Source organism: Rhinolophus hipposideros, assembly GCF_964194185.1.
Source record: "Rhinolophus hipposideros genome assembly, chromosome: 10".
Classification (NCBI taxonomy): domain Eukaryota; kingdom Metazoa; phylum Chordata; class Mammalia; order Chiroptera; family Rhinolophidae; genus Rhinolophus; species Rhinolophus hipposideros.
The window spans coordinates 20,954,493-20,976,869 of NC_138056.1; the positions used below are offsets into that span (position 1 = coordinate 20,954,493).

The following is a 22,377-nucleotide window of genomic DNA, read 5'->3' on the forward strand; positions in this document are numbered from 1 at the left end:
TTGATAAGTGCCATTCTAACAGGTGTGAGGTGGTATCTCATTGTGGTTTTGATTAGCATTTCCCTAATAGCTAGTGAAGTTGAGCAATTTTTCATATATCTGTTGGCCGTTTGTATGTCTTCTTGGGAGAAGTCTGTTCAGGTCTTCTGCCCATTTTTTATTTTTTATTTTTTTATTATTTTTTTTCTGCCCATTTTTTAATTGGATTGTTTGTTTTTTGTTGTTGTTGAGTTTATGAGTTCTTTATATTTTTTTAGATATTAGTCCCCTACCAGGGGTGTTTGCAAATATTTTCTCCCATTTGGTTGGTTGCCTCTTTGTTTTGTTGACAGTTTCTCTTGCTATGCAGAAGCGTTTTTAGTTTGATATAGTCTCATTCAGTTATTTTTGCTTTTATTTCCCCTGCCTTTAGGGTCAAAATCATATTATCCTCTCCTAGACCAAGGTCTATATGTTTAGTACCTATATTTTCTTCTGTGCATTTAATTGTTTCAGGTCTTATATTTAGCTCTTTGATCCATTTTGAGTTAATTTTGGTGTATGGTGTCAAATAGCAGTCTAATTTTATTCTTTTGCATGTGGCTTCCCAATTTTCCCGGCACCATTTATTGAAGAGGCTTTATTTGCTCCATTTTATGTTTTTGATTCTTTTGTTGAAAATTATTTGCCAATATACCAGGGGTATCAAAAAAATGTATACACATTTTAAGAGATGTTATCTATGTATTACTTTTCGAAGTTGAATTGAATTACATAACAATGTGTATTATGGCATTCACTCAAAAAATGGCATTAATCAAATGAATGCTAGTGTCATTCATTGTATTAGAATTTTAATACATTTTTTTCCTTTCTTAAAATGTGTATACACTTTGTTGGCACCCTCTGTATGTGTGGGTTTATTTCTGGGTTCTCAATTCTCTTCCATTGGTCTGTGGGTGTGTTTTTTCTGCCAATACCATACTGATTATTGTCACTACGGAGTATAATTTGAAGTCAAGGAATGTGATATCTCCAACTTGTTATTTTTTTCTCAGGACTGTTTTGGCTATTAAGGGTCTTTTATAGTTTCATACAAATGTGATGATTTTTTTGTTCTATTTCTTTGGGAAATACAATGCGATTTTGATACGGATTGCATTAAATCTATATATTGCCTTGGGTAATATGTCTATTCTATGTTGATTCTTCCAAACCATGAACACAGAATATCTTTATATTTCTTTGTGTCTTATTCAATTTTGGAAAGAATTTAAAAAAAAATAATCAGGTGATTGATACCTTCATTAGAATTGAGAATACTAGAGAGCTTGAAAATGAAAATGAAATAAGGCTGCCAATCTTTGAGTAGGAATCAGTTGCCCATTATCATCCAACACAATCAACTACAGTGTAAATATACCTACTGGCTAAAAGACTTCTAAGACTATAATTCTGAGAACTAGACTTCAAAAAGTTTCTTCAGTCAATTGCACTCAGCCAGAGAACAGGCTGGGCCAACTGAAGGGGAAAATAAATAAAGAAAGATGATTAGAAGATTCTTCCTCCTTTGATAGCCTCAGCATAACAATTAATACCTATTCCAAATAATAATTTTGTGGGATAACAGTCAGCGGTATGATGGTAATCCACCATCTGGTTAATTACTTTATCTCAAATTCAAAGGAGGAAAAAATGGTTAACTTGATGTCAAATAAACACAAGGTCCCAAACTTTGTGGTAAATATTACCCTCAGACAACTGCTCAATACCAATGCCCTGAGCTGGCTTCTCTGAAAAACTGTCCATATAGGCTGCCAAAATGATAAGCCAAATACTGGGATTGAATCGTGCTCCCGAATTTTGGAGAATATTTATGAAAGCAAATAAGGTGAACAAGTGAAGTCAATGACAGAACAACAATGGGCAACTCCTTTCCTTGTTGCCCCAGGCCAATCTGTTGCTTAAACAATAACAGGATCTAATCAGTAAACCTCTCAACTGCCAAAATTATACAAGCCACTTGCCAATATAAAATGTCACATTTCCCATCTATATAAATATTTGCCTTCTGCTCGCATTCCTGAAGTGTAATACAAATTAGGTCCAAACTAAAATTCACCTTGGCACAAACTATTTCTTTTTTTTCATTTCAAATGACCTACACTGCATATTATGAAAATTGTGAAGTCCTGGTGGTCTTTTCGGGAATTGGAATAAATCACTGAAGCCGGGTGTGCTTATCAGCCTATGTTTTTCACATTATTTTACACATGGGAAGGTCTTGACTAGTTCATTCAAGTCCACTGAGACTTGGGTTAGGCCTCAGTAACATTTTATATTCAAATGCAAGATAGCCTGCTATCTAATTTCTGAAAAAACCATACTAGTGAGATGTTTTATGTAATATTTTAAACTAAAGTAATAGATCTGATAAAAAAAAAAACATTAAAAACATAACTTGGAAAAACGTTTAAAGAAAACAATCTAAAATATTGGAAAAAGGTAAAAGGTAATTTAAGAGATTGATATAACCAAATTATAATCATTGGCTAAGTAGGTTTATGTCACTATACAGATCTTCTCATTACTGCCAGGAAGCAAGAAATTTAAACCATTGAAAAAATGCTCGACCTGTGCACTTCTGTGCCCTTCTATAAAACTAATTTTATATTGCAAATGTATTATACACAAACTAAAACCATTTGTCTCCAAGTCTCATCCACAGATGAACTCTATCAGAATCCCCTGGGGTAGTGATAAAAGACACAGATAATTAGATGCCACCAAAGATCTTCTCACTTGGGAACAGGACCAGGAATCTGCATTTTTAACAAGCTTCCCCTCCCGAAAACCCCAAAACAGTGTGCTTGCTCTACAGACTCAGCTTCTGGCTAAGTCTTTAGTTATCCTTCTAATCCAACTGGAGACCCTAAGGCTCTTGTACAGAATTCAGAGCTGCCTAGGGTGCCTGTGGATTATGTGATTCCTTCAGATGTCTGATCTCACTTGAACCAAGTAAGTAAGGAAAAATCTGCAGTGTCTACTGGTTAATAGTGCTTGAGAAAGAAACAAGAAGAAGAATATAGATGTTAAATGCTTCCAATTACCAGAGCCTCTCAATTTAGGCAACTAGAGAAGCCAGAGCAGAGGCTTATACAGCCAGTTTGTAAAGAACGACCATCCCCAAGCCAACTACATGCAGTCACTTTAAGTCCTATCTGATTATTAATAACCCCCCCATCCAACGGTAATGACCATAATTCATGTTTATGACTACCTAAAGACTGTATGCAGCACTTAAATGCCAACCACCAAACCCCCATAGAAACTGACCCTTCCCTAACATTCAACATTGACTTTGAGATATTCTTGCATATTAAGTTAGGAATGAGTTTTCAAAGCAAATAACTCTAATTTTGACCATATTTCAAAGGTTCTTTGAGCAAAATAGGATACCTATGCTTATGCAGAAATGTTAACCAAGAAAGGAAAAAGGCCTCATCTACTAAATATCAATGAACTAAACCTCACCCAGCCCAGTCTATGTGGGAAATTGCCCCAGAAGAAACACTTACTCTATATCTTTGCTCTTAGGTGTTTGGTTTACATACTTAATAAATATTTATGAAAGCAAAGATTTAGATTTTATTTTGTTTATTTTATGATCAATTCTGATATTTTTAGGATCAATTGATGTTTTACGAGTATGTATCAAACATAATCTCAATTTATAACATGGTTCTTCTAACAAATAAGGGTTTGACTGAAACGACTTTACTTGAGACAATTACCTAAAAATCAATCATACCCATGAATTGGAGGTGGGTGGGAAAGGATCTTTATTCCATTTAAGACAAAAGACTTTACAACCTTCAACAGGCTTTGACCTCTCAGCAGAAATCACTGTTAATTGAAAAAGAAATTGCAGGACTCCAGTTTTCCCTGTCTCAGGGAAGAAGGAGGTAGGATTGCCAAAAAGAAAGAAAAGCTGCCTAAAGCCTTATTTGTAGCTTCTAGAAAGAGGTCAAGCAGTATAAAGAGGAAACAGAAGGCATACCCTTGCTCATTTGGGGCTTAATCTCTTCATCCATATCCAAATCTTCCAGTTCTAGAAAATTGTCTACCTAGAAAAGGATTAACATCATTTTTATGCATATTAGACCTATAGAAAAAAATGCAATTAAGAATCAGAGAATCCATTTTCAGGACACTCAAGTGAGCAACGGAATCCAATTTTCTCATTAACTTTTGAGTCCTAACTAAAGGTTTTTGTTATTCACTGTGCTTTCCCAGAGACATCTGAAAGAAGCAGTCAATTTGGAAGTTGGCCTGGATTTTGTAAGCACCATAGTAAGATCTCTGTACTGAAAGGGAAAAAACCATCTGGGGAGTTTTGAAAAGGGACTTTGTTCCAGATTCTATCCCAAAATATACACCTCCACCAAGACAGTCCAAAACAATATCTCTGTTTTTTTTTGTTGTTGTTGTTTTATTGCTCTTGCTTCTCAAATAAATGATGGTGGTGGGCCTGGCTATTATCATAACAACATGCTTTTCACTCTGAAGAGCCAGAGAGAAAAAAACTAAAGAAAATAGGAAAGAAAGGTTCATTCAAAACAAAATCATCTTGCCCCAGGTAAATCACAAGAGAGGTGAGCAGGGCAAAAAATCAAGTGTTCTCTCTTTCAAGTAAATAAAACTGAAAATTACTTCAAAGGTAAAAAGCAGAGCAAATGACCTTTACAGACACAACAGCAACATTTCAATGAAAAATGATTCCATGTGGAATACTGCTTCCCACTATAAGTTGACAATGGGACATTTTAGAATAACAAGATGGTAACATTTTAGACATGAACTAATTCATCTCAGGTGAATATCAAAGGTGTGAATAAGAAAATTATTTCACCACTAGCTCGAAGGAGACCTAGTAAAGGCATAATGTCAAAATGTCTTTTACGCTTATGATCTAAAACATGTACATAACAAAATACCTTAAAATTGCAAACTTAGACCTTATCATTGGAATTCGAAAGAAAGCCTGTGTCTCTCTTCCTTCAGCTCTATTCGCCAGACCATGGCTCTTACCCAGGAATTAAAAATGGTAGTTTCCATTGCTTGTCAGCATATGACTGCAATGATTTCTTGGCATCCTAGTGACAGCAAAAATTTATCTTCCATACGCTGGTCTCAGTACTAAAATGTGGGAATCTGTTATATTGTCAGTTGTCTTAACAGCATTTGCTAGGGGGGACTAGAGTCATGTTTCTCTATCAAAGCACCCCTTCCATCTATTAAACTTTAAGGAAAAAAGATGCAGAACCCATCCAACCATGGAGAGTTTAAGATATTCAAACACCGACTTAAAAGAAAAGTATAAGGACAAAATCTGCTGAATTCTCCAACTTGTATGAGACAGCTAGTGAGTTCTATGATTTTATTGCTTTTATGTTTTGGGGGGGATGGGGGGGATTGCCATGGAAAAAAACTGAATCATGCCTTACCTTCACTTTTCCTCCCCAATTCAGATCACCGTGAAAGGAACTGCCAACTTTTTGGCCTTCGTCCATCACTATCTGAAAAAAACAGTGAGGACATATTGATGAGAAAAAGAAACAACGGAAAATAAAGGATCTGATCTTGTAATCCTTGAGATGGTAAAACCCTTCCAGTTTTGTTTTTTTTTAAGTAGCTATGCATGATGAACCAGAGTCACTATATCAGAACAGAGGTCGGAATGCCAGTTCTCTAGATTAATCCCTAGAGGAACCTAAGTCAATTATTTAACCTAAGTTTTTTCGTATGTAAAATAGAAACTCCCCACCTCATTATCCCATTCCAATGAACCTTTGAATGACTAATCTGAGAATGCTAATACAACTCTTTCAAGTTATTAGAAAACAATGCCATTGAACAATTTTTTGTCTCTCATATGTTGGACCAAGACTTAAAAGATAATACCTATAATTCCAGTTGCTAAAGATTGCCAGTAGACAATAAATCCTCTAGGAAAAAAGGTTCTTGTCCCACAATCATCTCTCTCTCTCTCTCTCTCTCTCTCTCTCTCTCTGTCTCTCTCTCTGTATATGTATGTATATATATATATATATATATATGTATACATATATATATATATAAATTCTGTATAAAAGGGGAGTTTCTTCATATATATTTATATATATTTTATATATATACATATATTTTTTTATATTTTATATATATATACATATATATTTATATGTGTATAAGATCCCCAAAATAAGATCTAACCTGGAAAATAAGCCCTAGCATGATTTTTCAGGATGACATCCCCTGAACATAAAAAAAATTAATATAAGACCCAGTCTTATTTTCGGGGAACCACAGTATATATACACATTTCTAATGCAGAGATTTTTGTTCCCGTGTATAAAAATCAAAATCCCAAATACAGTTCTGTCCACAATATTACAGGGAAGACCAGTAGAAGCTAGAAATTCAAATGGCTTGAAAAGCAGAACTGCGTCCACTTGTATTTCTTGACAGTTAAAAAGCATAGCTAAGGAGAATATGACTGCAGTCTATTAAGTCTTGAAGATTAGGGAAAGTGCATACAACACTTACTGATCAAATCTTCGGAAAAAAACAACATAACAGCTTCTACTTTAAGTTCACAAGGGGTGAATCTGGAACAGGGGAAAGAAACTCCCCTTTTATACAGAAAATTTAAAAAGGCATTCTTCTGTCCCAAATAGAGGACAAGTTAAAATATATAAATAATTTCAAGAAGAATCTTGAAGATGGCAGATTCTTAAAAGGTTTATAACAAAAATTGGGTCTGAGCAAGTTACCATCACAAAGATCAGCTGCTGAAATCATGAAAGGCAATAATGATTTTTAATAAAGCATCCAATTCTAGTATCCTTCTAGAATTTGGAGTCTGAGTTATTGATCCAATAGCTGTCCAATGTTTCTTATGGTCTTACGAACTCATTTTTTTTGAATTCATGAAGAATTGTTTCCCCCCAGCCTGTTTCTGTAAGTATACCATAGTATTATTACCTGCTCCTCTTCTGAACTTTGTGATGAGTTAAGAAGAAAGATGGCTTTCTTTCTAAGACAGTGACCATTTGGTTCATTCTCATGAGTAAATTGCATTGAAGTAAATATGTTTTCTGAGGAATTAGTTCCAAATGCTCCTCTTTGGGTCACATTAGCCTCTGAAATGATAAGTTGCATAATATTAGAAAACATCTACCAAGCCCAGTCTAGTTTATTTTATGTTTATTGAGAATCTTCCTTCCAAACAAAAATACAGTTTTCAAAGAAATCTGAATGCTTGAGGCATTAAGCATACATAACTTTACAAAGTTATTTCTAAACATGCAAGAAAGATAACACTATTTCATTTGCCATACAAAAAATATTTATTAAGTGCGTACTATGTACCCAGCACTGTTCTCAGCCATTGTTGAGAGGTCAGAAAGTGTAGTATTTGCAAGAGTCTGTGACATCTCCTATCTCATTTTTTCCTAAATTTGAGGGGGATTTTTCCTTATGTGGATTTTTTTTTTAATTTGTAAGAGAAAATAATTAAAATTTGCAAGTTACCCATAATCCTACAAGACAGAAAAGTTGCAACAAAATTTTTCCAGTGGCTATTTTTCTCATTTTTATCTATGCACCCATATACTTGTAAAAATCAAATGAAATTTTACTCTACGTATTGTATTATAATTCAGCTTGACAGTAATATTTCTTTCCATATGATTAAATATTCTTCTGTAATTTTAATGGTTATGGAGAATTCCACTGCATAAATGTAACATAGTTTATTTAACCAATCTCTTATTCTTAACTATTTAAAATTATAAACAACAAACACTTTGTACTAAATCGGTGCACATTCATGATTATCTCCTTAGGCTAAGGAAAGAGTCTAAGATTAATCCTAAATTAGGAGACTGAGAAAACTATGCTATCATGATAAGAGATAATGAATTAAGTGTTGGCCATGTTGCATTTGAGGTGCCAGAGGAAACTAAGGCAGACATCCAGTAGCCAACTGCAAACGTAAACTAAAATGTGGAAGTGAGATCACAACTACAGGTAAATATCTGGTAGTCAGTTACACTGGGGTAATGGTTTAACTCATAAAATTATTTTAAATATTAGTAGTAATATTAAAAATACAAAAAAGATTAACGTTTATTGAGTGTTAGACAATACTAGAGGAAAGTACTGTTGGTATCCCCACAAGGGAACCAAGGCCACATGACATTAATGTGTTCAAGGTAATACAGCTGGTAAACAGCAGAGTGGGGATTTGAACGCAGGTCTTCTGACTAAGAACCCATAGATCCTAAATACTGTGCTATGCCACTTTGAATAACATAGTAAGTGAAGGGAAATGGTCCTTAGAGAACAGAAGAATGAAGTGGGAAAAAAGAGAGAAAAAAATCCCAGAAAGAGACACAGAAGAAAAGTTTGCAATAGCACAAAAAGAACAAAAGTGCATGGTACATTCCAAAACTAGAACTTCCTTGCTGCAACTGACAATAGCAAATACAGGAATGTATGTCAACGGTCACCAGGAGAGTGAGAAAGGATTCCAAGGAGGCCACGTGGCAGAAATCAAGGTATTGTCAGGTTGGGGAACACTATTTCATCCCCTTGCAGTACTCTACCATGAAAAGGCTCCAGAGGCACGGGGACTATTTAATTTGTGAGCTCCTCAGGCAAGTACCTAACTGAAGGAGTTATGAGACAGTTCAAGCCAACAAGGTGGCCCATGTTTGCTCGTGAGCTTCTAGTGGCATGGCGTCAAAGTTGGTGAGATTCTTGTTCTCATGATCACAACCTGCTGCAAGTCCAGTCAGAATCCTTTGCTTGCTTCTGAATACCTATCCATCATTGGTAGAATGAAAACTTATAGGGATGTCTAAAGGACATTGACACAGAAATACCGTTGGGGAACAGAGGTGAGATAACCTAATCTAGAATACATTATTATTCACTCAATTAGCCAAAGAGGGAAAACACAAATATTGAGTTTATCACTTTCTCTTTAAAAGGGTTATATTAATAAATAATACAAGCTCAGGACAGCTCCCTCTACTGCATCTTACACTAGCACCCATGACTCCTAACTAGCTACTACTGGGAGAGGTGACCTCTGCCTTTGGCCTCAACAAATCCCTAGAAACTGATGGGTGGGGAAGAGGTGAGTGAGTAAGGTAACAAGGTAAGGGGAGGGTTGCTAAGAATATTGCTGCAGTAACCCGCATTATAAAAGATCAGATAAGTGAGTAAGAAATAGTCTTAGGACTTATCTTCCCTGATTTCTTCCTGTCTTAGAGCCACAAAGATGTCCTAAATCACTCCTAGGGCAAAGATAAGCAGAGGTAGCAGGATGGAGCAAGATAGGCCTGAAAATGCTTGGAAACAGGAAAATTTACCTGGGGGTGAAAGGGTTCCGCAAACTTCCTCAAAAGTAGAAGCAAGGCTTCCTGTGGCTACCTGCCATTCCTCAGTGCACTGTTCTCATAGGAGGTGGAATTGTTTCAGTTCTCCCGCTTATCCTTTACGTCTAGCACAACCTAAACCAAACCTAGTTTTACCAACAGAATGCTATGTACCCAGCACAACAGTATCGTAATAGTCTATTGATTTAAATATTTGAAAAGCACAGTGATGTCTGAGACAAACGGATGTTCCATAAGGACAGGTTCTATTTGTTCTCATGTTCACACAATGTGCTCCTCTACCATTTCCAATAAAACAACCAGGTTATTTGACAGATAACAGATGAGACTCGTTGGAAAGAAAGAACACATTACAATGAAGTCCCAGCTTCTGACGCTGATATTGAACTGCTGGTGGGGCCTCTGATCTAATAAAACTTATTATTCATTCTTTTAAAATTTCTTCCTTTCATAAACATGAAGCTTTTATTTTTAAAATACCAGAAGATACAGAAAAGAATTTGTTCTCACTCTGACTGAACCTTAAGTTTAAGGCTCTTTCCTAAACCTTACAAGCAGTTTCACATGAATACGAGGTGTGATCAAAAGATACGGTGAATGTTTAAACAAAAAATTATTACAGTGAAAGACACACTGCCATTAATCCCCCTCAAAATACTCCCCTTCACTTCAAACACACTTAGCCCATCATTCTTGTAATTTTCTGAAGCAGTTCTGGAAGTCCTCTTTTGTGAGTGTCTTTACTTTATCCTCCATCATGACGACACTTACATGTTCAGCATCGCTTTTGGTACATGGCAATTTCTGTCAAATAAAAACATTACAGTGTCCCATTATCTACCTTATTCACGGGATCTGGCACCATGAGACATCTGGCTCTTCCCCAAAATCAAAATGACCATGAAATGTTACGTTTTGAATCGATTCAGAACATGGAGGCAGCCACGACAGCCCAACTAAAGACACTCATGAAAAAGGACTTCCAGAACTGCTTCAGACAGTGGCAAGAACGATGGGATAAGTGAGTTCGAAGCGAGAAGAGTATTTTGAGGGGGGTTAATGGTAATGTGTCTTTTACTGTAATACTTTTTTTAATCTAAACATTCACCGTATTTTTTGATCACCCCTCATACACTATATCACTCCAAAGACCCAGAATTGCTTCTTATAAGGCTTTTATCATTAAACAAAGAAAGAAAAAAAAGAAATCAGCAAATAATAAATGTCCTGGCAGAGTGAGACAGGAAAGAAGTTATTTTTCAATATGATCTTGTCAAAATGGCAGATATTGGCACAGCCCAGAATCTGAAGTGGCCTAAAGGCTTAGGAGAGAGCCAGATGCTGCTTCCCAGAGTTATCCTGGTGACAATCCAAATGTGCTACCAAGTGTACGTCTCATCTTCTGTTTCAGGTTTTCATCAGAATCCTTTTCCACTCTTTCGTCTTATCCCTAATGTTTCCTGCTTTGAAGTAAGTGTCACACATAGTACCTTTGAGAACTCTACCAACAATATTTCTGAGAACAAGTTAGGTTACTGAGACCTGAAAGAACATTTCTCTGGGCATTTCTGAGTCAAACCTTCAATACAGATGAAACAAAGGGTTTTTTTCCTAATGGTTTTTAAAGGTTTCATTATTCGGAAGCAATGGAATTTCAATTTTCTTTTGATACCAAACAGACAAGCTTCCAACAGATCACCCTTACCAGACCACCAACTATAGTGACAGTGTCTAATTTCAGGCCAAAGGAAAAGGTGACAATCCTTGAAAAGATTGAAACCACTGATGCCATGATATATTAGATACTAATCACGTACTGATTATACAGCTTCCAGATGAAAGCGATCATTTTGTTGAAGTCTATTTTGAAATAAACTTTTCAAAACTTCAAATCCATCCACACAAAAGCCAGACTAGTGTCCAGGGGCTGAGAAGCCTCCCTACCCTAGAGGGCGAGTTTTCACAGCTCAATACTACCACCATCAGAATTGACGACCAAGCCCTTCAGCAAGCTCCCAGTGTCTGCTCTTCTGCACCACAGTCAGTACAATATAAACCAAGAGCATGTTCCCCATCGCAAAGGGATACTGAGGATATTGCTAGAGGAAATGAAAAATTCATGGGGGCGAAATTCTGTGCAACACTGGGCAGTTGCAAAAAAGCCTTTTGCAAAGAGAATAGGGGATAAGCAATCATGCTTATAACAAGGTTGGGTACTTGGAAAATCAGGGGGTGATTTTCACATTACACTCCCAGCCTACAGCAATGTTTCTCTGGACGATAATTGCGCTTGATTTGTCCGGCCAAACTACTTCGCTCAACCGCTTCTTGATCACATGCTACAGGGTATCTGGCCTCCCCTGGAGCAATAGTCGTTAGGATTAAATAAGCAATTTAAAAACCAATCAATCATAAATCATAATAAATCCAAAGAAGCTAAACTCAGCAGACAAATGTTTTGTCTAAATTCCTTTTGCAGTGCTCTGAATTCCAACTGTTTTATGTTCTTCACTGAAAGAGCACAGGGAGGAGAGGATTATCTCAGACTGGCCAGTGGGGAATAATTGTGCTTTCCCTGAGGCTGGATGATAATTGACTCATTATTCACAGTCCTAGCTCTCAAGCTGCTGAGACACAAATGTACAACACTGACCTGGAAAGACACATGTCAAAAGCCCAAGATGAGGGACACAGGAGCAGTAACTTGAAATTTTTTAAAATGTCTAGTGTTAGGTACTCACAGAGGAAAAAATGTGAAGAGAGTGTGAAGTTGCTGAAAGTTGACTTTCAGGGAAAAAAATCTGAGTGGTAGTTGACTTCTGCAATTCATTCGATCCAAAACTTATATTCTGGGCATCAACTATGTGCAAAATGACAAATATGGGTAAGACCCAGTCCTGCCCTCACAGAATTTACAAACTGATATGCAAACCACCAACACAGAACACAACTATGGCAGATGATACAAGAGAGGTACAAAGTTAGAGACCGGTACAATCAAAGGCTTCACACAGGAATGGAGCATCTCACTGGGCTTTAAAACACAGCTACAGTTTCAACAGGTGAACATCGTGAGTTGTCCCAGGAAGGGAAAATTGCATGAGCAAAGCCCTGAGGTGGGAAAGCACCAAGCCTGTATTCTGGGAAAATGGGAGTAAAATGGGAGTCCACTTAGTGAGGTGGGAAGGGGTGATATTTGAAGGACCTGAAGAAAACTGTACTTTACCCAGGCCCTTGGGAGTCATAGTCAGCTGTGCTCTAAGATGAAATGGATCGAATGGAGCAGCGTGGTTCAGAGACTGTAGGTAGAAAGTACAGAGCTATTGTAGTAATTGCGATAGAAAGTACAGGGAGCCTCAGCAATGGATTTAAGATAAAAAGAGCTCACAAAGTGAGTTCTTCTTGTGTTTCGAAAACAGAAATGAAGACATTATCTCCAAGTGGTTATGTTCCTTCCCTCTAGATATCTCAGAATATTAGCCCTATCTTTCCATTGTAATCTGTCCAATTCTTTTAGTTTAATTTAGCATGCCCTGGGTAACTTTTTTTTTTCCTTAACAATCTCTGGAATGTGATGCTGGAAGTATGTAATACAATGTGTTCGCAACCTGTCAAATGAATTACAGTTTGCTGCAAAGAGGCCACACGTATCAACCCATAGGATAAGATCCTTCCCAGTGGATTCAGTCAACGCACAGAAGAAAGGTGGCCCAGAGTGGGAGCAGATGCAGCATGTTTGAGTCCCAGAATCCCTAACAGAGTGACAACTGTTGGTGACACTGTCTACAAGGTACGATCGTGTTATATCCAAAAAGTTTGTTTCTTTTTGTATCACAGTCCTAGCTAATTAAAACTTTCAAGTCTATGCACAAATGATTTATTTTCTTAATAGGAAGTATTTACGACAAGCAGGACCCTCTCGGTTCTTGAGCCAAATCCAAAGTCCTAAGGCCTTATGTTCCTCCAGTAAAGAAGTCAGGGTAAGGACCTAAGGATCTATGAACAGTACCTCTGCCACTCCACAGTTTTACTGATGTGTAATTTATAAAATCCACACATGTTAAGTGTACAAGTATATGATTATTAGTAAATATACAGAGTTGTACGACCATCACGATTAAATTTTTAGATTATCTCCAGCACTTCCAAAAGGTCCCTGGTACTCGTGTGCCATCACTCCCCATTCCTACCTCCAAGCCACAGGCAAAGCCACTAATCTACTTTTTATGGCTATAAATTTCACTTTTCTAGACATTCCATGTAAATGGACTCATATGCTACATATGTGGTCTTTTATGCTTGACTTTTTTACTGAGCATAACATCACTGAGGTTCATCTATGTTGTAGCATATATTTATGTTTCACTTTTTTGTCAAGAACTATTCCATTATATGGATAGACCACCTTTTGTTTCTCCATCACCAGAGAATGAATATTTGGTTTGTTTCCACATTCTGTATCCCCTTGGTTCTAATATTCCACACAGTGCCATAGCATTATGAAATCAAAACAAAGGACAACTGGAGTTCCAGCTTCCTTCCACACCCCAAAAATGGGAGAAATGCGTATATTAATTAAAGCCACAACTCGATCATCTTATCTCCTCGGTATGGTCACACCCTTAGAATCAAGCAACTCTCTACATGGTCCTGTTTTCTTCAAATTTATCTGAAACCATCTAAAATTACCTTTCTTAATTGTGTGTCGTCTATGTCTTCACACTAAGGAGAAAGCTACCTCTCTGTCAGAACTTACAGCTCCTGAAAGGGAAAATGTTCATTCTCCACTCCAAAGGACATGTAACAATTAAGACTAGAACGTAGATTGATACTCAACCCTCCAACTAGTGAGCTCACTATGTGCTTAACACCACACTAGGCTAGAAGACTAGCAGAGGAGTTAGGAAAGTTGTAAGACATGACGTCTGCCTATGAGAAACAATCTATTTCCTTAAAACTTTTAGTCACTGAAAAGACATTTTATGTCTTTCCGCCAGCATCTCCATGCCTAAGAATTTGTCCAAAAGAAATAATTATGTGGGCAAAGATTTCACTACAAAGCCAAAAATGTCTAATCTATGCCCTTGAAAATGTTTACTTAATCAAAGCCTTAAATGTTTGCTTATCTTTGAACCAGTATTTCCATGTGTAAAAAATTTACCCAAAGGCCATAAATAATAAGGATGCAAAGATGTAGCTACTAGAATGAATGAATGAATTGATTAATGAATGAATGAATGAATGAATAAACAAGGCCAAAGACATTACAAGGACCTACAAGGCTATCCATGCCTGGTGCCCCCACGTCCATACCCTCTGACTTCAGCTCTCATTCTTCTCACCCTTGCTCACACCACTCTGGTCACACTCGCCTCCTCACTATTCCTCAACTAGGCTGCTGCTATCAGTGGTCTCTGCACTGATTGTTCCTTTGGCCTCAAGTGCTTTTCCTAGAGTATCACAGGCTTAACTCCTTCACTTCCTTCCAATCCTCATTCAAATTTTACCTTCTCAAGGTCACCTGGATCACTCTACGTAAAATTACCCGGGTTTCCCTGAAAATGAGACCCAGCCAGCCAATCAGCTCTAATGCGTCTTTTGGAGCAAAAAATTAATATAACACCCAGTCTTATTTTACTATAATATAAGACCGAGTCTTATATAATAAATATAATATAATATAATATAATATAATATAATATAATATAATATAATGTAATATGCTGGGTCTTATTTTACTATAAGAACGGGCATAATATAATATAATGTAAGACCAGGTCTTATATTAATTTTTGCTCCAGAAGATGCACTAGAGCTGATGGTCCGGCTGGGTCTGATTTTCGGGGAAACAGGGTACCTTATACACCCTCTTCCTGCACTGAGGATCCCCCATACACTGCTCTGTACTTTGCGCTGTACTTTTTTTCTTTCCCAGAGAAATTACTACCTTCCAACAAAGACACCTCTCTTATTTATTATGTTTATTGTTTGTTCTCTGCCATCCCCTTCTAGGACACCAATTCCCTGCAGGTAACGATCTTTGTCTCTTTTGTTCACTTATGTGAGCAGTACTTGGCATATAGTAGGTGCTCGATAAACATTTATTGAATGAATGAGGGTGTGCGATATAGCATAAGTTATAGTAGCCAAAAACTGGAAATAAGTATCTAACATAAAGAGGGTGGTTTTAAAAAAAGGCATATCCACACAATTAAATAAAATACTGTCATTAAGAATATTGTTAAATAACCATGTTTATTGACATGGAAAGATGTTCAAAATATGTTATATGATAAATCAAGTTATAAAAAGAGTATGTATGGTATAATCCCACTTTCATAAAATAATTATAATAAATTTGCTGAATATATAAATGAATGAAGCTTTAGGTTGAGCCCTTATTATAATTCAGATTCTGTAAAGTAAAATTATTCCTGTAACCCATCATACTTTTTTCACTGTCAAAGTGCCTTTTAAATAACATAAAATGGTGACATTAAATAAAAAGTTATTTTTAAACTAAAATAATTGTTGTTACCCTTTGGGTGGAAACAGTGAAGAATTTCATGAAAACTATGGTTCTTTCTCCTAAAAAAACCTGCAATATACATATGCAAAAGCACAGAATTTTGAGGAATTCACGTGTCTTCCCCATACAGCTCCTTGATCTCATTTAGGGTGTATTTCTCAAAGCTGGTCTAAGAGCCAAGGTTCCTGGGCTGCACACTAGAACTAAAAAATCAGAATTTGGGGCTTGATCCCCAGGAATCTGCATTTAATAAGTATCTCCCAGGTGATCTTTACATATACTAAACATTAAGAGTCCCAAGTAAAGATTCCATGGAGTAGAATCTAAAAATTGAGAATAAAAAACAAACACAGAAAAAGCTATCTGATACCTTATCTCTGCCAACGCATGTAAATACTTTTGCCTGAAGGTCATGTCCACATACTATTTAGTCCATCCACCAGAGGCCAGTGTAGGATTATTCCCTGAACTGCATCGTCACACTATACAATATACACTATGCGTAGACACTACAGTTGGCTTTGATTACTTCAAAGAATATTGCGTGGACAACTAACATTGTAGATAGTATTTTACATTTTTATGTTGTAGATTCAAGATTTATTTTAATATTTAACCTTGATGTCTCTCTTTTAAATCATAAATGGTCCCTATAATCATAAAACTTTACACTTGAGTAAATCTTTAAAAGTTACCAAGCACCTTCCTGTATATTTCATCTGAGCCTCACCGCAACCATATAAGACATACGGAGCAGGCAGAATTATCCCTGATTTACAGATTCAGAGAGAATAAATGGCAAGCCTGCAGTCTCAGAATTAATAAATGCCTGAACTTCTTCTGAATCCTAAGCTAGAATAGTACCCTTTCCATTACACTGGCCCTGCCCACAGCAAAATGAAAAATATAAGGGCAATATACTAACCTCTTCATAAAACGAAATTCCATCAACTGAAAAAACATCACTTTGCCCTGAAATCATGACCTTCCGCCTGCCTGCACAAAGATGCATTACTTGAGACAACCTCTTTTATTCACATAGGTTGAAGAAAGTTAGAGGGAGTAAAATTTTTCCATCTCCTTTACAAGTAAAGGCTGCTAAGGAATCTTAAAACTTTATGAGGTACAATAACGTCTTCCTCACAAAACTGTAATAATCCAGGACTCATGCATTGGCATACAGTATTAGAGCAATGCAATAGCAGACTTAAATTAAATGGTACATGTCTTTCATAGTCCCTCATTTTTTTCAGGGGACTCCAGAATATCCATGGGGGAGATGGGGAGCTTGAAGTTTAAAAAAAAAAAAAAGAAATATCAATCGAAAAAATCCACTGTTCTAATCATTCTTATTGCTCTTTTCTTAACTCATAAATAGTCTTTATTCAATCTAAAACTGAAACCCCCAAACCAAAGACAATATTATGGATATTGTTTTATCAGCACTATGTAAAGAGTAGTTAATATTGCCTTATCCATCAACCTCTAACTACACAGTCTATAAACATAGATTGCTATTGTGCCATCACACATCTAAAATGTTTGGAACACAGCACACAGAAATAAATAAGAATGCCATATCAGAATGGGGACCCTGTCACCTTCATCTTGTATTCCCAGATTCTAGCTCAGTGCCTAAAATATAGCAGCAACACAGTCAACACTGAAATGACGTCAACATTAGCAAGAAGAACTGGATTGACACTGTAATTAGGGACTAAACGAAATACTCAAAAATGAGATAACTGGCTACAAGTCAAACAAAACATAACTTATAGAAAATGGGGGGAAAAGAAAATGGTACTTGATTCACAATCCCTTTTTTCTAATAAGCAATTCATACACTATAAAATCTAATACAAATGCAGGCTAAACCCAGGAAGCACATGAAGATGGTGCAATGATTCCTGCCTGTGTTAACAGAGCAATAGGTTGCAAGAAGCATGAGCTAACTGGTGTCACTTAAGTCTATCTCATCTGGAACGAATTCAAGTAGGGGGAAAAAGTACACTAAAAATCTCACACTAGACAGATTGTGGTTTGATTTTCATATAAGGAAGATATGAGTTTGGTCAAGATACAGTTTCCTGTTTGCATCCTTTGAGGTTAGCTGACCATTTCAAAGAAAATATTATTGTTTTACGGCTGAAAGAACATTTTGCTAAAACCATCCAGATTTGAATACAGGCCCAGTCAGCTGAATCAGAGGACCCGGTTTTATGACCACCTCAGTTTCAAGTTGAGTGATTTACTCTTTTCCATCAAGTATAATAATATACTTAACAACAATGAGTAAAAAATAAAGAGAAATGCATGCAAAACAAAGGTGCACACACAATATTGTTTAAATAGGCTACTTAAAGGCTGATAGTGACCATCTTAAAAGTTCATTTGGCTACTATAAAGTTCTCTGTTTGCGGTTTGTAAAAAGTTCAAAATTCCATTTGCCTAAGAAAGTTCACCTCTCTAATTCACATGTATATATAAAATATACTGTATAATACATATGTTGAAAAAATATAGACAATCAAAGAATATGATTTTTATTTGTACATAAACCAAATTTTAAAACTTCCCATAATACCTTTCTTCACTGAGAAAACATACTAGAAGACATTTATTGCGACAAAATATTATGCACCAAAAAACACATCCAGAAATCAATTTAATCATTATAATTCAAAATGTTGTAAATACTTAAATACATTTTCTTTCCTTATCCCATTACACCTAACTACAGCAGATTCAGAAAACAAATGATTATCTATGGACCAAATATTCATGTGTAGAATAAATATGAATTATAACAACTGCAGCTAAAGATTTATGCTAATATATCTAAAATAAAGTGTCTCCGTCAGCTCAAAATCCATCATAATTTGAGGAAGGAAATTTCCTTCTGCAACTGAACCAACATTTTTGTTTCATAATTTGTCAATTTGTTCCCTAAGTGTAGTGATTTAGTGATGACAAAAGAAATAGAGAAACAAACGAAAATTGCTTAATTACAGTTTGCAGATGTTCCCCCAAAGAGAAAGAACAGGTTAATGCTGCTGATGCTGTTTCTTCCATAAGACGGTTCTATAAATTAGTTCACTTCATTCAATACTGTTTTTCTCCTTCAGTATTCTATGTGATACTTGATGTTACGTTGTGATAAAGAATTCACATACAGATAGCAATTGAATTTATAATGAATATAAAACCATGAACTTCTTTTATTTTCCTTTTAGTCTTTGCAGCAATACCAAAAGAAAAAAACCATCAATAAAGAGCTTTAAAATAACACCATCTCCTTATTCTCTCCCTTAAGATACAAGATTAGGGGAGTTTTTTTTTTATTGCCTAGTTGCTTTTATATTAGCAAGTTCTCATCTGATGCTTTCTACAAGTTTCTCTTGAGGTTAACACATCAGTGGTCTATGTCTTAAGTTAAAGTGTGTTTATAATTTGCAGTGTTATTTTCAGTTGCGTACTTTACTGTTAAACTCACATTTGCAAGAGTGCTTCCAGAGTTGCCCTTTTTTTCTGAATGTGGCTAACAAAAAAAGGAAACAGAAAGACACTGCAAATGGCCTGTGAACTAAAAACACCACTCAATATTCAGTAGGGAATTAAATGACTGATAACAATGGTGCAGAAAATGTGGCTTGAGTGCCACCTGGAAGCATAAAGCTGGTCAGTTCGTTTCCAACTTCCTCTGGCAGACAATCTGCCAGTAGCAAGGCTATCAAAACAATGTTAAGCCTGCTGGTCTCTGTCTAATGCTCTGCAGAAAACAACTGCAGAAGACTACACGGCAAGGATTATTTCTTGTTGTTGTGTTTTCTTTTATAAGAGAAAGCTGTTTTTCTGCTCTACTGAAATTCTTTCCTGCTCTGAAATTGGTAAGAGGGCCAGCTGTTTTCTGTATTTTTCTCTGTGGTATTTTTCTACAGCAGATTTTAGACGCATTCTTCAGATTGGGAAAAAGACTCTGTACCCCCATGGAAGCTTAAAGATGCATTGCTGACGTTCAAATTCAAAATAGCTTTGGGAACCAAAATGATATGTCAGCTTCAGAAACGTGTTGTTTTGTGTGCTGTCACCAGTTTCATTTTTAATTACATTTTTTAGAAGTTGTCAAGTATGAGTAGTGATGTTCCTCTGGCTAAACTGACAACTCAAAATTTATCAGTCCAGAAGTGTAAACCAAATCCCAGCCCAACATTCTAAGCTCTTGACAGAACATACACTCAATAAGGAAAAAAAGAAAATAAATAAATGTAATGAGAACTGTGTAACACTGAACAAGTCACTCGGCCTCTGTGGGCCGCCATGTCTTCCAGGCCGGTCTTTGACTCTTTCTTTTCCCTAATCCCGTCAGTCACCTGTTACTAAGAGCTGTCATTCCTTCACTTACAGCGTCTCACCTGCCCTTTTTGCTTTCTATTTTCTTCTCCACTACTCTAGTCCCTATCTCCACTTATGGATTTCTGCTTGGCCTCTTAGCTTGTCTTCCTAACTCCAGTTGTTTCAATACTTCTAAATCTCTAGCTTTCAAAATCACCTGCTGCGTGTGTGTGTGTGTGTGTGTGTGTGTGTGTGTGTGTGTGTGTGTGTTTAAATTCTACTACGGCTCCCCGGTCTGCTAGTATATCAAATTCAAACTTGAGACATCATGACACAGTCTTCTTGGCAGGTTCTTCTTCCTGTGTTTATCCATTAAATGTGAATGTTCTCTAGGGTTCGGTCTGAGGCCCTCCTGTCTGTCTTTGTCATTCTAGATACACTTATTTTCTTTTTATTTCATTTACTCAACAGATCTTTATTAAACATCTATTTCTTCTGAACATTCAAACACACAGTGTTCTACTTAAGGGAGAATTTAGTTCAAATATTAACAAGTATGAAGGGGAAAAGGTAAGTTGAGTTGACAGGAATTCTTTTTTCAAAGATATGTGGAAAGAACAATAAAATGCTAAAGGCACAAAGTATTACAAGTGAAATGAGAATAGTATAAAGAAAACTAGTGGGCCGGCCCGGTGGCTAAGGTGGTTGGAGCGCTGTGCTCCTAACACCGAGGTCACCGATTCAATTCCCACATGGGCCAGTGAGCTGCGCTCTCTACAGCTAAGACCGTGAACAACAGCTCTCCCTGGAGCTGGGCTACCATGAGCAACCGGAGGTTGGAGTAGGCTGCCCTGTGCTGCCATGAACGGCAGGCAGTGGGCGAGAGCTGCCGTGAGCAGCCAACCAAGGACTGGTGACCCACTGCCTGGGGCGCAAGGCTCATAATAGCAGCATAGGCCAGGGAGCTGTGTCCTATACAACTAGACTGTGAAACAACGCTTCACAGAGGGAACAACGTGGGGCAGGGGGAGGCAGAAGAAGGGAGGGGGGAACTGGAAACAAAATTACACATCAAAATCAGAAACAAAATCTTTGATTTAGATGTAAGAAAATAGGTTAAAGTAGTGAATAAAAAGCTGTTTCAAGTAGTAATATAGAAACTGGTAGAATCATCTGGGAACCTAGATCCTAAATATTTTAGGAATGAAATGAGAGAATGAAAAACACAGACTTATTTAAGAGTTAATCATAAAATCACAGAAGATTCATTTCAATTTCCAAACTATTTTAAACTGAATAGCTGGTAAAACCGGGCAGCTTTAACGGAAATTAATCATTTAGCCTGAAGCCCAAAATGAGAACAATAATGGTATGTGAGAAAGAGAGAGATCGAGAATTGGATGTAACTACTGAAAATCCCCAAGGTCAGTATATGTGACAAAATGGAGTTGAAAAGATTAAATGTCAACTTCTAAGTCACTGGCTTCTTACATATATAATTTCTGTAACATATGTGTGATGGCAATATGCAAGTAACTTCCACTCTAAAAGGTGGCAGCAAATGCCTCCCAAAAAATCGGATTGTGTGGTAACCTCCGTGTGAAGAAATTAAAACAATCTGACTTTTTCTTTCAGCAGTTTAGAAATAACTTTAAACCTTAATAAAAGCAAGGCTATATCTCCATCTTCAAAAGTTATTATCTAAACCTATTATTAAAATGTATTTTATATAAATGTATTTTATATAAAATATACCAGTACTAAAACAAATGGAACCATGATCCAAAAGGACCATCACCCGTGGAAGCATTTTAACATCTTTCAAATTCAGCTCTTACCTAGTAAACCTTCCTGCACTTTATTTAATGTTTTAGGACTCAAGGTCAGTTTCGGTTCAGTGGTTATCCCAGATTCACCTCTGGCATCCTCTCCAACGGGTAGACTTTATAGCTTTTCCTTCAAGTCCAGGCTGAACGGCCTTCCTATGAGCTCTCACAGAACTCTGTGCTTCTCTCCATTGTGATACTTATCATATACATTAGTGTAATTTCTTGTTTGCTTATTTCTCTC

The 22,377-nt window shown here is 36.5% G+C and overlaps 1 protein-coding gene across 6 annotated transcripts in view; it reads right to left on the bottom strand.

Moving 5' to 3' along the window:
* Nucleotides 1-22,377, bottom strand: part of IFTAP (intraflagellar transport associated protein) — a 53,298-nt gene that overhangs the window by 10,986 nt on the left and 19,935 nt on the right. For all 6 annotated transcript variants that reach the window (XM_081063616.1, XM_081063617.1, XM_081063618.1 and 3 more), the window contains 3 exons: nt 7,024-7,181; nt 5,487-5,558; nt 4,040-4,106 (listed from right to left, as the gene is read on the bottom strand). In XM_081063616.1, coding sequence (XP_080919742.1) covers nt 4,040-4,106; nt 5,487-5,558; nt 7,024-7,181 — 297 coding nt within the window. The remainder of the gene's footprint in view (nt 1-4,039; nt 4,107-5,486; nt 5,559-7,023; nt 7,182-22,377) is intronic.